The sequence below is a fragment of the Bactrocera neohumeralis genome, chromosome 4 (assembly GCF_024586455.1).
Source record: "Bactrocera neohumeralis isolate Rockhampton chromosome 4, APGP_CSIRO_Bneo_wtdbg2-racon-allhic-juicebox.fasta_v2, whole genome shotgun sequence".
NCBI lineage: Eukaryota > Metazoa > Arthropoda > Insecta > Diptera > Tephritidae > Bactrocera > Bactrocera neohumeralis.
This window is the reverse complement of record NC_065921.1, coordinates 29,027,355-29,041,090: the sequence shown is the minus strand read 5'-3', so window position 1 is coordinate 29,041,090 and position 13,736 is coordinate 29,027,355. Positions and strand designations below refer to the sequence as shown.

Below are 13,736 nucleotides of genomic sequence, written 5' to 3'. Positions count from 1 at the left end.
AGCATATCTTCGAAAAAATTGTTCAGATCAAACCACTATAGCCTATAATCGGCAAACAAACTGATCGATCAAAATCAAGTTCTCTATTGATCTTTTTTATTAGTGAAAGGTTGTTGTTGTTTTTGTAGCGGCAGAATTCTGCCGAGTTGACAGTCCTCAGCCGGATCAAAATCCGGGTATGTTCCGGTTCCGGTTACGTAAACTGCGGTGCAGTCTTTGTAACTGAAACACAACTTCATTGCAACATAAGAAATAAATTAAATATATTTATACTACTCCTACATACTACTGTTTAAAATATTACCATTTTAATTACACTTCCATATAATTTGCTAATCATCAAACTAGCTTAATTGTTTTTAACAAACTTTTTTTTTAGAAACAAAAATTGGGTCAGATTTCGATTTTATGAAATAAATACATACATACATAAAAATTTCACAATTTTCAATTTCATGGTTCTTTGTGTCACGGCTGCCAACAACACAACCCTCTATCTTTGAGCACACATACACATATATGTATAAACATTCATACAACCGGCGCTATTTTACAAGTCATTTGGTTGGCCGAGTGAACGCGCACCAGCTGCCCTCAACGGCGATCTGCCGTCAAAGAAATTTAAGATGAGGGTGTTGGTGCAACTGACAAATTCTCTTTGTACGCGCGCAAAAACAACAATAATAAATCGCATTTACACCAGCATCAATGCAAATATATGTATGTATGTATTAGCACGCACGATTTTCTAATCCTCCCTCGCGCATCTAATGCTGGCTTCCACTCCCTACCCATTAAATTTATGTGAAATGTGCAGATTGAAGCAACAAAGCAAATACTCTGTGCCGCTGTTGGACACAACACAAACGCCCATCGGCTAATACGATATTTGCACATTTACGTAGCGACAGCTGACTATGCACTCCAGTAACTTTGCAGCGTCAGATTGTGGGTGATGATGAGGAAGAACGTTGCTGCCTCTTACTCAACTCGTTTGGTAATTGTCATATGGCTGAAACACTTCACTCCCGGCCATTATTCCTTGCCACTTTTGTAAGCCTCAAATTCAATTTACTTATCCTCGCAGACAGAGCAAAGCAAAAATCGATTTTCCTGCCACTATACTTTGGAATGAAGCTGTATTTTTTTGGGGGTAAAATGCATGGAGTTGGAGCAACCTCCTTACCTAGTCAAAACATCAAAGGTATCACGAATTTACAATTGGGGAAATAACTTGTGCAGATGTATAGAAAAAAAGAATTGCTTGTACGGAAATGAAGTTCAACATTCATACATATTCACTTATATGCAGACTCAATCGATTATGTAGTATATTCGCAAATACACTTATACATAGCTACAGTGACTTGTAAAGGTTTTTGTACTTGGTGCGCTTACCTTTCGTAATGCAATTATAATCCAAGCCTATGCAAAGGCCGCAACCGTTCTTTTGCTAGTAGTAGTTTTCATTTCATTCACTTCAACTTCAAATAACTAATCAATTAGTTATTATTTTTAATATACTTAATGTAGGTATATAAAAACGAGCAAAGGTTAGTAAAATATTTATTAAAAAACTTTTTTTATAACTATTTATTACGTGAAAACTTTAATTCCCAGCTTTGAGTGCAACTCTCGGTTTTGTACAAAAAATCTTCAATTCACACAATTTATACACTATTTAAAATTTCACTGGTCATTTGAATTGTAATTCACTATTATTATACTTTTATTTTACATTTTCTTTATTTTCCGATATTTCAGTACACATAAATTCACTAAAGCCTATAAAACTAGTTAGCTTTATTGTTGGAGCACAGCTCGCACTTGAATGAACATAAAACGTCGGCGGTAAAAACGAATACCGAGCAAGAGAGTACTGTGGGCTAAAATAAGCAAAGCAGCTGCGCAAGGTACAACGCCACACATGACAGCTGTCAGTGGTGGTTTTGTTTTCGCTACATCTTACCATTTCGTTAAAGTCACCATATCTTTATATTACGCTCTACAAAAATTTAAAATAATTGCAGTTCTAAATTATTTTAGCATGATACTTGTTGTTGCAATAAATAGGTTGTAGTGGAATAAATTTAGTAAAGTTTCTTGAAAATAAATCCCTTTGCTAGAAATTACTGATAGCACATTTTTATAATTAATTATTCATAAGCTACCTGGCAGCATAAGCCCACACTGAACATACCAGCTACCGAACAGCTGATTTTTTACTTATAGGAATCCAATATCAACTGCTCACATAATTTTTATTTTGATTTGCTATTAGTTCAATTCAGCTTAGAAATGTCGTTCCTGAATGTATTAAACCGGTGTGTAAAAAGATCTCTATCATTGGATATGGTAATAATCTATTGTAATTTACAGGTCATTGCTTGGAGCTGTCAATTTTGCGCAAACTATAGTAAGTCGAGATGCACATGTTTTCAATCGGACTATACTGAAAACTAAACTCCGTTGCCACTTTCCCAAACCACGCGAGGTGAAACGCATTAACGTTCATGGTTGGGATAAGCGTATGTCAACACCAGAAGGACGTCGTGTGTTAATGCGTCGAATACTTAAAGGCAGACATGTCCTATCGCATTAATAATATAGTTCATTGAAAGTGCAAGTGAAAACCAAACAAAATTAAAACAAAAAGCCGGTTGTATAATCCACTCTATGTTTTAGTCATCAATTCATTAAGTATAATTAACAGAGAATACATGAAATGTAATAATTACACTAGTCGTTGAGCACGTTTTTATGTTTTCCCGTCAGAAATTGTGCTGGTCGACGGTAAATTTGCTTAATCGATTTGGAAGTTTTTGCATCAACAGTATTGTAAAGATAGGCCGCCATATTAGACACTTTGGGTCCTTGATTTGTGAACAACGATGTCGGTAGTGGCATTTCACCCAAGGCTAAGCAATTGACTGTGCTTAGTTTGTCGTAGGACATTGCTGGTAGCAGGTATAATTTTTTGAGGTCAATAGCACGCACAATGCCTACAAATCAAGCATTAAATTTATAAAAAAAAAAAATTAGAAAGAAATTAATACACACCAATGCCAAAACATTCGAGTGGCCCGCTATTTTCCTCTTCCTTTCGGCACAAGTAAACCAGATTAGCCTCGAAAGCGTGGAGCAGCTCTTCGTTTGTGGATTTATTGGAAACCAAATTCACTAGGTGTAGCTTATCAATAAAAACACTAAAAACGAAAAAAGTGTTCTCTTAAGATCGGTTAATTAGTGTTTACAAATTTTTTCTTACCCAAAAGGCACACAATCCGTCAGCCACTCAGCACTACCTTGCAACACTTCGCTCAGTCGTGATAAAAACGTTGCATAACGCAAATCCTTAGCACCCATTTCCCATTCACGTTGATAGCGACTTTCTTGCAGCACAGCCGAAGATAAGACATGTAGGCGATACTCTAGCTTTGAAGAATCACTCTTTTCCTCTTTGAATTCGTCTTGCGTGTAAATCGTGCGATCTAACCTAGCTAGCGCATGAGAATGCAATAATATATCGAAATTATTAATTTCTCGGTTACTTTGCAATTGCACCACATCGGTGGGTCTTATTAGTTGCGTAATAAGGTGCATCACTTCCAAGCCAAATCCTTTATTATAACCCATTGTGTTGATCAGCCACGGCATCTCCGCGAATTCCGTGTTTGAATGACAGTACTCAATGAGTTGTTTAACGGCGCGCATATACGCTTGGGCGCAAAGTATTATGTTGCTGTGTCCAACAGCGTACGCACGTGTAGGTTGGTGGTTAAGAAAGAAGCCAGGTCCTAATAAAGGCTGTGTTAAAACAGTGCAAGAAACTGTTTGTGGTGTGAAAAGTTCCGCTTGCCCAATATCGAGGTCAATGACAAGCACACGTTCACTACGCTCCAAGTGACGGTTTAAAAGATAACGTAGAAGCGTCGACTTTCCCACCGATTTGCCACCGGAGAGTAGAACTTTAGATCGTTTTGTAAAGTATAATTCACGCCACTCCCTAGGTATGCGCAAAGATCTTTCAGTGACTATGTTTAATACGCAATCCAGCGAATATTCACTGGCATAGAGCGGCCGATCTGGTAGTATGGAATTCATGTTGGGAAAAACATTTTCATTCATATATTTTTTGAAAATATTTTTCAGTTTTTTTCGACGATTGTTACGCTTCAACAGCAGCAATGCATCGCTGCCACTTTCAAAAGCCTTCTCTATACGCTCTAAATCAACTGAACTAAATGCTGATCGCAGAGGATCTATTGAATTTTCAAGATCTTTATCTTTAGTTGAAGGATCGGATGGAATGCTGGTTATGTCAACGCTACAGCAGCCACGTGGTGAAAATATCTCCACCTCTTCATTAAGGCGCGGTTTATAGCCGTATATTTCAACTTGGCCCGCTAGTAGCGTTACAGAAATTGTTCCATATAAATAGAAAGGTTCTTTCACCAGCGCAAGCACAAGATTCGAACTGACAGCGTTTATAAAAATTGAGCTAAAAGTTCTTTGTTCCTGTCTATTGTTTATGATTTCATCTATATTAAAATTCTTAGCTATTTCATCATTAATATTTGCGCTTGTGTCGATTTCATCGTTAAGGGGTTCAACTTCTTCCCCATTTATATGTTGAGTGACCAAATCAACATTATCACTTGCAGTTTCCCCTGCAGCCACTACTTTGGTATCATCATTTACGGGGTTTATGAGCAAATCGACATTGGCATTTTTTAGTTCTTTCTCAGAAACTCCCCGAGAAGCTACTTCTTCACGATTCTTTTCGACAGTTTCTTCCACTGGCTCTGGCGTCGTTACCCTCTCACATATATTAACCGTAATAACAGAGTCTTTTTCACTAACTTTTTGCAAATTTTCGGCAGTGAGTATATCAAAAATCGGTCGTTCAATTTCAACTTCATCTGAGCTTATCACACTTTGATTACTTTCTTGTCGAATGCAGTTTTCTACATTAACGATGCCTATATTGAAAATTGGATTTCGTTTCTTAATCTGTATACTATCTTCACTATCACAATCGCTATTGCAAACATTTCCGCTTGAAGTGTATTTCAAATTTATATCCTCTTCGGGTATTGAGCTTTCATCACTTAATTCTTCATACGAACTGTAATCACTCTCCGAGTTATACAGCTGAAAACCATCTTCATCAACAATTGGTACCAGTTGTGGGCAGTCATTTTCATTTTCAACTTTTTCTTTCAATTTATGCATTATGGGTCCTTTATTTGCTGGCACAAACTGCACGTTTAATTTATGTAACTCAGTTTTGGCATATGCATCCGGTTGTTTTATTTCATTAATTTTACTTTCTACAACCAATTCAACGACCTGTGGCTCATCGTTATCACTATCGAAATCAACATTATGCTCTTTTCCTAAATCGTGTTTCTGTGCAGTGCCTGTAGTCATATAAAAATTATATGGTAAGTATGTTTGTAAAATAAATACTGTCACTCACCTCTGTGTATGACTAGATCTTCTGCAACATTTCGTGGCAGTTCATAATCGGGATCGGGTCCCGAAAATATATCAGAGTCATAATCGTAGCCCTCATTTTCACTTTCAGTGTATTCAGAATCAGAATCGTCATACTCATAGTCATCAAAATAGCGCTCATTTTCATCAGAATCGGAATAAGCATCAGAATCATCAGTATATTGATCATAAGGTCCATTATCATCTTCGTAGCTATAATCCTCATCGGAATCATAGTAATCCTCACTATCTTCGCTACCCGAAGTTTCCACATTATTACTTCCATTGTGGTGCACCAAAGGCAAATCAATTTTTAGCTTTTTATTCACAACTTTTGCTTTTTGGTTGTCTTTGGCCGTTTTCTTACCTTTACCAATAATTTTTGCATTTACTTGACCTTCTTCGAGCTTAGTTTTGCCAAGTGTTTTTGCACTATTGTTTTGCTTATTTGGTATGTTGTTGGATTTGTTCTCCTTCTTGGTAGCATCATTTTGTTGAAGCTTCCTCTTCCTACTATTCTTTTCTGACTTTGCTTCAGTTGGAACCTTTATATTACTTTTTGGTTTTCCCATTGTTGTAGGAAGTGGTTTCGTCTTTAACGCCCCTTTACAAGCATTGTCCTTTTTTGTTGGTAGCGGCTTCGTCTTCAACTGATCTTTATGAGCATTGCCCATTTTTGTCGGATGCGGTTTCGTTTTTAATTCCTCTTTATAAGAATTGTCCATTTTTGTTGGTAGCGGCTTTGCCTTCAATTGATCTTTATGAGCATTGTTCATTTTTTTAGGATGCGGTGCTGTTTTTAACTGATCTTTATGAGCATTCTCGTTCACTTGATTAACTTTGACATTACCATTCTTAAACAGCTTGGTAAGCCGCTGACGCAGCTTATCACTTTTGCCATTAGTCTTTTCTGTTTTCATTATAATAACTTATTTTTATAGAAGCAAGAGTTATACTAAAATCAACTGTTCCAAAACGTGCAAACGAAAAACCAAAACAAATCGCACGTTCCATGGCACTGCGGTGTTGCCATATCTTTCTTTCTTTATAGGCATACATTACGGTGTATATAGCTTACGATTTTGCATACCGTTTATTGTGAGCTATTTACCTTGTTTTTATTTTAAACACAACGATTGAAGTGTCTTTTGCTGATGTATTTAAAAATTCATACTTTTTGAATCTACTAACGTGCAAATATCGGAATTGGGCATAAAATTATGTCGTTTAGTACCGAAAACTAAAATTTTTGTGACGTCATCAACGAAGGTGAGTAGATGTACCATTTTTTGCTTCGCGTAAAGGACATGCCATAAAAATACTAATATTCAAATTTTATAGTTATTTTAAGTGTTTTTAATATTTACTGTTGCAATATGTTTATAGTGCAACTTAACCTCAAAATTTGAGTTGCTAGAATGAGTTCCGCCATCCATGTATGTATGTATGTGAATAAATCAAACACAATTACATTTCGCAATATTCTAATTTTATTTATAATGGTATTAGGAGACATAAAGTATAATATTATTTACTTTTTTGATTTTTAAACATTTGCTTTCATCAATAATGGAATTAAATAATTCAAACATTTAATATAAACTATTATTATTTGTATAAAATAAAACATAATTGTACACGGTACACAGAAAAATAAAAAGAACAAAAACTTAAACAACAACAACAAACATATTTACGTTTATATCTTTTTCTTTGACTTTTGTTGAGAATTTAAATATTTATATACATACATTCAAATTGTTTTTCGCCTCTTGAGGTTAATGTAATATTTATTGCACAAAACAAAAGCCGAAAACAATTAATACATTAATTGTGTTTACGTAGAAACAAACATACACAGGTTTATTCAAATTAAACTTATCTCTAAAAACAAAAAACCGAAAAAAATACAATAAATATACTTTTAAATAATTCACTCAACAACTAAGGAACTTACAGTTTCAATTTCTTGTGTAGTTAATATGGTATAGTTGACCATTTCAAATCTGCTATAATCTTGTGATTTTTTATGCTATAATTTTTTTTATTGGAACATGTTACCCGAGTGTTTGTGTAATGTTTGTGCTTGTAAAAGTAATATTATTCACCCAGGTACAATAAGATGTACATATTTACACATTTCATAAATAAAGCAACAACAAAAAATAAATAAATATAAATTACATATTATTTAACAATAAAAAATAATAAATATATTAAAGCTTTTCAAATTAATTGCTATAACTAATATATATAATATGTTTTTCAACTATATTTATATAGTATGACTCATTTTGAATTCACAATTCAAAATAAACTGTTTATGTTGAGTACACTTTACATGTAAAATTTCAACTAGATAACACATCTGTAACAATTTTTTTAATAGTAGTACAATATGTAGTGGGAAATTTTCGCAGACTGATAGTACGATTTTCAACAAATCCTTATCATTATAATATGGCCCGTATAGAATTCGCGCTGAATGGCGCATTCAATAGTTAGTTAGTTACGTTTGTTTATCACTTTTTGGGATAAAAGTCTTAGAGCTTTCAAGTGGTAGTATTTGCATAAAATTAACAAGTTCTATTTAAATTAACTAGTTGGTTATTATTTTTTTTTACTTAACATATTCACTATTTTTGTATATTGTATTAAGCCATCTAATTGTGTTACGGAAGTATCGTAAATATGTATCATTATTAAAGATTCATTTAATAATTGAGTAAAATTTTAAGAATTTGTATTTGTTTACTTTTTGTATAGTATTTATAATTTATTAGTTGTCATGTTGCATGCTCTAGCATTCATAATATACTGCATTTATATTATATATGTATGTATATACATTTGTATGCACATGTAGTACATATTATATTATACACATTCATACGTATTTGTTGGACAGGTTGAATAGTTTATTGCTGTTTTTGGAGAGATTTTTGAAAAATACGCACTTTTCTGTTTTATATGTGAATAAATTCTTTAAATATTTTGCCTTCTTACTTTTTAACACTTAAAACTATCACACGAGCTTTCGACACGATTTTCTTATTGAAATAAAAACAAAAACTATAAATAAAATCACTATGACTTTTTCTCTGCCTTGCACTTTTGACATTTGAGCAAACCGTTATAAAAAATAATGTCGCTAACAAAAAATTTTAAATAGTTTTTTTTTTTAAATTAATTTTGCATAGAAAAAATAAATAAATTACAATTTTTTTAGAAATGCATAAAATAAATTAAGAAAATCTATATTAGCTCGTAGCTTGGCTAACTAAAGCAACTTTAAGCGCTTACTTACATACGAGATGTCACATACCTTATTGGATCTGGCAAAGAACTTATAGATTGACTTGAGCAGTAGGAAATTTTGTTGATTTAAATGCTTTTGTTATTGTTAGTAAAAAATGAAAAATATATGTTGCGTTTACAACCGTCTCAGTTGCAGGCGCAGAATCACCGCCGATTAGTTGTGTGCGTTTTTAATTATACCAATTTGATTTTATACTTTAATGCGCGCATTTAGCTGGTGTTCTGCATATGCGCATGCTCAATTAAGATTTCTGCGGCGCCGAAAGACCAAAGCGAATATTGAGCGTATGCGCCACCAGCGGCTGCGTCGACGAGAATGTAGCTTTTCCGAACTTGTGCCACTACCTTGTGCCTGCGGCATTACAAAAGCAATCGATAAAATTTTATTTTCATTTAATAACCATTTCACTTACTTCTTTGCGGCGTATTTCGCGAACGAGCGTGTAGAATGGTTCATCAATGCAATGTCGCTCACATGCGGACGTCTCAAAGAACGGACAACCAAACTGATTTGCCAAATTTTTGCCCTCTTCAGTGGTTACCTGTTGCAAAGAATTTAATAATATTTCTTAAGTTTTTGATGTTATAGAAATTATAGAAATTTACCTTTCTTGCTAAAACCAAATCGATTTTGTTCGCAATTAGTACCAATGGTATGTCTTCGGATAGTCGTACGCGTTGTATTAGTTTACGATACTCTGACGCCTCTTGAAAGCTATGCCGGTCTGTCACTGAGTAACATATTATGAAACCTTCACCACAACGCATATACTGATCACGCATGGCCGTAAACTCAACCTGGCCAGCAGTGTCGAGTATGTCCAGCAGCGCGGCATCACCATCAATCACTGCTTGCTGTTGATAGGAATCCTCTGCAAATAAATATTTTATATGAGATATTTTTTTTTTACTTTTATTAAGAGTATATTATTACCGATAGTTGGATCGTGGTAGTCCGTAAAGCTATGACTTACGAATTGCAAGGTGACAGCTAAAATGGAGAAAAAAGAATTTCATTAATTTCTGTTTTATTCAAATTGAGAGACTGTGCTAATTTACCTGATTTACCAACCCCACCATCTCCAAGTATGACAATCTTGTATACACGCAGTTCGTGTGGCGTATTTCGTTTCTCTGGCATTTTTCCACAAGCTTATTCCTTTGGTTGGGCGAGTAATTTTAGATCTTAAACATTGCAGCCATAGCGAATATTTTAAATGTTTTCCGGATCCTAATTTATTTGCTCTACGGAAAATTATAATATTAGTCTTAATACACAGTACATTATATTGCCGACTACTCCGTCCGGTATTAGGTATTACTCTGTCTTCACATAATAAACACAACTTTTGAAAATGTTGATGTTAAATTAAAGTTTGTAAAACAAATCAAAAGCATGTTGAAGTACAAGTGTACAAACATGTAAAACTTTAACTTTTTTAAATTATTTTTTCTTTTGTATATCACTTCACTGTTTACCTGGATTTTTTCGCAGCTCCAACCAACTAAAACCAGCGACTATTAAACAAATTAGGAATTAGACATTTAATTGTCCATAACCATTTTTGTATATGCACGCACTTATTTTCAATAACAATATGACGAAATATAATTTATTTATGCTTGTAATGCCAAATTTTAAAATCAATTTAGGTGCGACATTTTCATAATGATTCGATTTTTCAACTTTTCATGTGTATTTGGTGGCATTATGTACTGTCAACAATGACAGCTGAAGCAAAAACAATAACATTGCAGATTGTATAGATATATATGTGTATGAATGTTTGTTCTTACAACGAACACAGAGTGGTGTCCTTATCAGCTGGTTTCGTGTGTAGAATTAAAAAGGCATATTTCACCATACTAAAACTAATTAGATCCATTAGTGTGCTGTACTAAATATTTTTAAAGCAGGTTTTTAAAGGAAAATACGAGTTGCTGGTTAGAACGTTTTTGATATATGCGCATTCTACCAATAAGAGCAGATGCTGGTAAGCCTTTGGCGATTTCATATCTATTCCATGATAGTGAATTTTTGCCTATGTATTGTACATTATTTGATAGAAGGCATTTGGAATTATCCCTCTCTGAAATAGACTTGCTCAAAAGGTAGTACTGCGTTATTAAAACTTTGAAGCTAGTCTTTCTAAATTAAAGAATTACTGGGTATGAGAAACGTGGTAAATTAAAGCCAATCTTTACAGCTGAAATTCGATATAATTTGAACACTTTGATATATCGATAATAATTGAAGGCCAATTCGATTTTAAATACATGTCTCACTTTAGTAAACAAAATTAAGTTTAAGCAGAAAATAGTTTTAAAAATGTAAATAGTGTATTTTTGAATAAAACAAGATTTTTCTTTGCAATATAAGATATCTAAAGTGTAAATTATGGATGGAAACAAAGGTGCAACTCACCATATAAGACAGAATTATTGCAGGAATCGCTTAGAATACAGAAGAGGTCGGCGGTTAAGAGCTGTTAAGGTATAACACTGACTTTATAAAAATAAATGTTTTATCTGAGTATCTATAGCGTTTTTTTTTTTTTAAATCAACAGGTCTACACAGTAGCAAATGAATCAAAACACCTTCTAGTATTTGGAGTGCCGAGGATTAATTTAAAACAAGAGATCAAGTGTAAACTTAAACGCTGTGGAGATATTGAATTTATGCAATGTGTTACAGATGAGATGGCAAGAAAAGGTTAACTAAAAGCAGTTAATATGCAAAATATCATATTAATTATGTACTTAACTTTATAGTGGAGTTAGAAGCCTTCACTGATGTGTACCATGTAAAATTTACAAAAGTGCAGACAGCGCGCTTTGCTAAGCGGTATTTAGATGCACAAGAATTTTATGGCGGTATACTTCATATATCGTATGCACCGGAGTACGAAACCACTAATGAACTTCGAGAGAAACTCTTCCAGAGAAAAGCCGAAATTAAACACAGACAACAAGTGAACGAAAAATTGGCGTTAATAATGCCAGCTGATGCTCAGTGTAGTGAACCGCTAGATAAGAAGAGAAAAGAACCTTAAGATACTGACAATAGACTGGTATTAACGTAAAAATAGTATATAATTTAGACTAAAAAATAATCGGAGTGATTTGGAAATATAAGATTTGCTTTTATTTGTTCTTGCCTCATGAAAAAACGTTAGCGATTTAAATACATAAGAATGCATAAAAATATGTATGTGTTTTCACTACTTAATAATAATAATTTACCGAACTACGCATTTAAAATTATTATTGACCACACAATTATGTGTTTTAACTAGTTTTGAATTTAACATAAAAGCTTTTGTTTTAGAACTGCTATTTAGTTTTGCGCAAATCATGATACATTGTCAGAAATGGTATCCGCTTCTGCCATAATTCTGTACCGAAGTAAACCCAGAAACTGTAAAAAATTTAAATATAAATTAAATTCCGAATTGAAACATAAGTATTGCGTTTGAATAACTTACAGTCCAAAAAGAGCACCACCTAAATGCGCAGCATGATCAAAGAACTTCCAGCCTAATATGCAACCAGCCAGATCGAATCCCATTATAACTTTAATGGCCTTTGTAGTAAATAAAAATAAGATTATCTTTGATAAAGCTATGCGGGATTAAAACTTACCGCTCCCGCCGAAAAATTCAGCATAGGCAGGAATAATATGCTTAGCTGCGTGTCTGGATACTTGGCACAAACATAAGCCAAAATCGCCATTATCGCGCCGGACTGAAGTATTGATTAAATAATAAATATAAAATTTTGTACAATATGAATTTTTATAAATAAAAGAAACTTACCGCGCCTATTGAAAGTCCTGCCTTAGAAGTCACCGTTTTATAGATAATACTTGACAAGCTGGCAATCACACCCGCACTCAAATATACACCTAAAAACTGTTCTTTTCCCAAAGACAAAACGCCTGCGTTGGAAAAGCTATGCAAAACATACATATTGGCGAATAAATGGAACATTGAGTAGTGGCTGAAAGTCGATAGGAACATTGGCCAACAAACGGCACCTGGAAAAGTTATATGAAATATATTTCTAACATTTTAGTAAAATCTTGAATAAACCTACGTCCTGCAGGATTCGAACAAAAATAAGTCATCATAGTGTTACGCAATGATGGTACACGCCAAAGTCCAAATACTATTACATTCAATGCACAAAGTGGCACAAACACCCGCTCACCGGGTGTAAGTTTATCCCAATGTTGTTTCACTTCCTGTTTTAGTTCTTGCCACACATTTCTCTCCTGGCTGACGTTTTGTCTTCGTAGCCAAGGAAATTTACTTTGACGTGCCTTTTCTATCATCATATTACGTGTGTTCTCATATTCAAGTATAGTTACACTCATGAAGCATCCAACACTGAACTGGAGAAGGTAAAAAATTATTCTTTAAAATGTCTACAATTTCCAAATAATTTTTTAATAATACCGCGCCCGTGAATACAAGAGCCTTCACTACGTTACTTGGCGGCACTGCTCCACCCAAAGTATAATTCTCGAATGGTGGCGATGTTTGTAGGCTGCCGCTACGTGGTGGACGCTGATGGCGTGGACTGCTACGCATCGAGCGCACTATTATTGTATGTGGTCGCAGTAATTTACTACTGTAACTGGGCAATAATGGTTCGCTGTTGTTTCATACAAGCATTTTTTGTTAATAAACATTCGCGTGCTTAAAGTCTTGAAATACTCACGCAATTTGCCGGGTCCAGCTGCGACATAACGCTCTATGTAGAAGCATGTTTTATTTCGTGACTTCTACAATTTTTCTTAATAAAATGCAATGTTTCGCAATTTTAACATGCCCCCATTGAATTAAAAACAGCTGTTTATTCCAGTTTGTTTTCATTCCTAATTTGACAGCAGCAAACAGCTGACAGCCGATTTCTAA

General features: G+C 34.1%; 6 protein-coding genes across 10 annotated transcripts in view; 2 read left to right on the top strand and 4 right to left on the bottom strand.

Annotated features, from left to right (window-relative positions):
- Positions 1-1,881, bottom strand: part of LOC126754993 (serine-rich adhesin for platelets) — an 83,476-nt gene extending 81,595 nt beyond the window's left edge. For 2 of the 5 annotated variants that reach the window (XM_050467244.1, XM_050467243.1), the window contains exon 1: positions 1,399-1,880. The gene's annotated coding sequence lies outside the window, so the exon portion shown is untranslated. Of the gene's footprint in view, positions 1-1,398 lie in introns of all 5 variants that reach the window. The other 3 variants (XM_050467245.1, XM_050467246.1, XM_050467242.1) reach the window with 2 other exon arrangements.
- A 329-nt stretch (positions 1,882-2,210) lies between these two features.
- LOC126755014 (39S ribosomal protein L34, mitochondrial) lies at positions 2,211-2,742 on the top strand. Its single transcript, XM_050467273.1, has 2 exons — positions 2,211-2,324; positions 2,380-2,742. The coding sequence occupies exons 1-2, from the start codon at positions 2,299-2,301 to the stop codon at positions 2,600-2,602; spliced, it is 249 nt and encodes an 82-aa protein (XP_050323230.1). The 5' UTR covers positions 2,211-2,298; the 3' UTR covers positions 2,603-2,742.
- LOC126754996 (polynucleotide 5'-hydroxyl-kinase NOL9) lies at positions 2,661-6,500 on the bottom strand. Its single transcript, XM_050467248.1, has 4 exons — positions 5,483-6,500; positions 3,269-5,423; positions 3,061-3,206; positions 2,661-3,002 (listed from the first exon to the last, which is right to left on the bottom strand). Exons 1-4 carry the CDS (start codon positions 6,417-6,419, stop codon positions 2,740-2,742), a joined length of 3,501 nt encoding a protein of 1,166 aa, XP_050323205.1. The 5' UTR covers positions 6,420-6,500; the 3' UTR covers positions 2,661-2,739.
- A 1,022-nt stretch (positions 6,501-7,522) lies between these two features.
- LOC126755010 (GTP-binding protein Rit2) lies at positions 7,523-10,544 on the bottom strand. The gene is made up of 6 exons (XM_050467270.1): positions 10,297-10,544; positions 9,877-10,062; positions 9,752-9,808; positions 9,424-9,689; positions 9,231-9,359; positions 7,523-9,169 (listed from the first exon to the last, which is right to left on the bottom strand). Exons 2-6 carry the CDS (start codon positions 9,956-9,958, stop codon positions 9,056-9,058), a joined length of 648 nt encoding a protein of 215 aa, XP_050323227.1. The 5' UTR covers positions 9,959-10,062; positions 10,297-10,544; the 3' UTR covers positions 7,523-9,055.
- Positions 10,545-11,074: 530 nt separating this feature from the next.
- Positions 11,075-12,024, top strand: LOC126755012 (RNA-binding protein 48). Its single transcript, XM_050467271.1, has 3 exons — positions 11,075-11,311; positions 11,386-11,530; positions 11,590-12,024. Exons 1-3 carry the CDS (start codon positions 11,216-11,218, stop codon positions 11,868-11,870), a joined length of 522 nt encoding a protein of 173 aa, XP_050323228.1. The 5' UTR covers positions 11,075-11,215; the 3' UTR covers positions 11,871-12,024.
- LOC126755006 (presenilins-associated rhomboid-like protein, mitochondrial) lies at positions 11,940-13,689 on the bottom strand. The gene is made up of 7 exons (XM_050467261.1): positions 13,540-13,689; positions 13,275-13,473; positions 12,913-13,210; positions 12,633-12,853; positions 12,460-12,561; positions 12,303-12,400; positions 11,940-12,235 (listed from the first exon to the last, which is right to left on the bottom strand). The coding sequence occupies exons 1-7, from the start codon at positions 13,584-13,586 to the stop codon at positions 12,151-12,153; spliced, it is 1,050 nt and encodes a 349-aa protein (XP_050323218.1). The 5' UTR covers positions 13,587-13,689; the 3' UTR covers positions 11,940-12,150.
- Between the last annotated feature and the right edge of the window lie 47 nt (positions 13,690-13,736).

Excerpts from the sequence above, each read along its gene's own strand:
- LOC126755010 (XM_050467270.1), bottom strand. The coding sequence starts at position 9,958 with ATGCCAGAGAAACGAAATACGCCACACGAACTGCGTGTATACAAGATT. Across the intron at positions 9,809-9,876 it reads TGGTGGGGTTGGTAAATCAG|CTGTCACCTTGCAATTCGTA; the intron begins GTAAATTAGCAC and ends TCTCCATTTTAG. Across the intron at positions 9,170-9,230 it reads GCGAAATACGCCGCAAAGAA|GCACAAGGTAGTGGCACAAG; the intron begins GTAAGTGAAATG and ends GTAATGCCGCAG.
- LOC126754996 (XM_050467248.1), bottom strand. The coding sequence starts at position 6,419 with ATGAAAACAGAAAAGACTAATGGCAAAAGTGATAAGCTGCGTCAGCGG. Across the intron at positions 5,424-5,482 it reads AGATCTAGTCATACACAGAG|GCACTGCACAGAAACACGAT; the intron begins GTGAGTGACAGT and ends ATATGACTACAG. Across the intron at positions 3,003-3,060 it reads ACTCGAATGTTTTGGCATTG|GCATTGTGCGTGCTATTGAC; the intron begins GTGTGTATTAAT and ends CTTGATTTGTAG.
- LOC126755012 (XM_050467271.1), top strand. The coding sequence starts at position 11,216 with ATGGATGGAAACAAAGGTGCAACTCACCATATAAGACAGAATTATTGC. Across the intron at positions 11,312-11,385 it reads GGCGGTTAAGAGCTGTTAAG|GTCTACACAGTAGCAAATGA; the intron begins GTATAACACTGA and ends TTAAATCAACAG. Across the intron at positions 11,531-11,589 it reads AGATGAGATGGCAAGAAAAG|TGGAGTTAGAAGCCTTCACT; the intron begins GTTAACTAAAAG and ends TTAACTTTATAG.
- LOC126755014 (XM_050467273.1), top strand. The coding sequence starts at position 2,299 with ATGTCGTTCCTGAATGTATTAAACCG. Across the intron at positions 2,325-2,379 it reads TTCCTGAATGTATTAAACCG|GTCATTGCTTGGAGCTGTCA; the intron begins GTGTGTAAAAAG and ends TGTAATTTACAG.
- LOC126755006 (XM_050467261.1), bottom strand. The coding sequence starts at position 13,586 with ATGCTTCTACATAGAGCGTTATGTCGCAGCTGGACCCGGCAAATTGC. Across the intron at positions 12,401-12,459 it reads TGAATTTTTCGGCGGGAGCG|GCCATTAAAGTTATAATGGG; the intron begins GTAAGTTTTAAT and ends TTTACTACAAAG. Across the intron at positions 12,236-12,302 it reads GGTGGTGCTCTTTTTGGACT|TTTCTGGGTTTACTTCGGTA; the intron begins GTAAGTTATTCA and ends AATTTTTTACAG.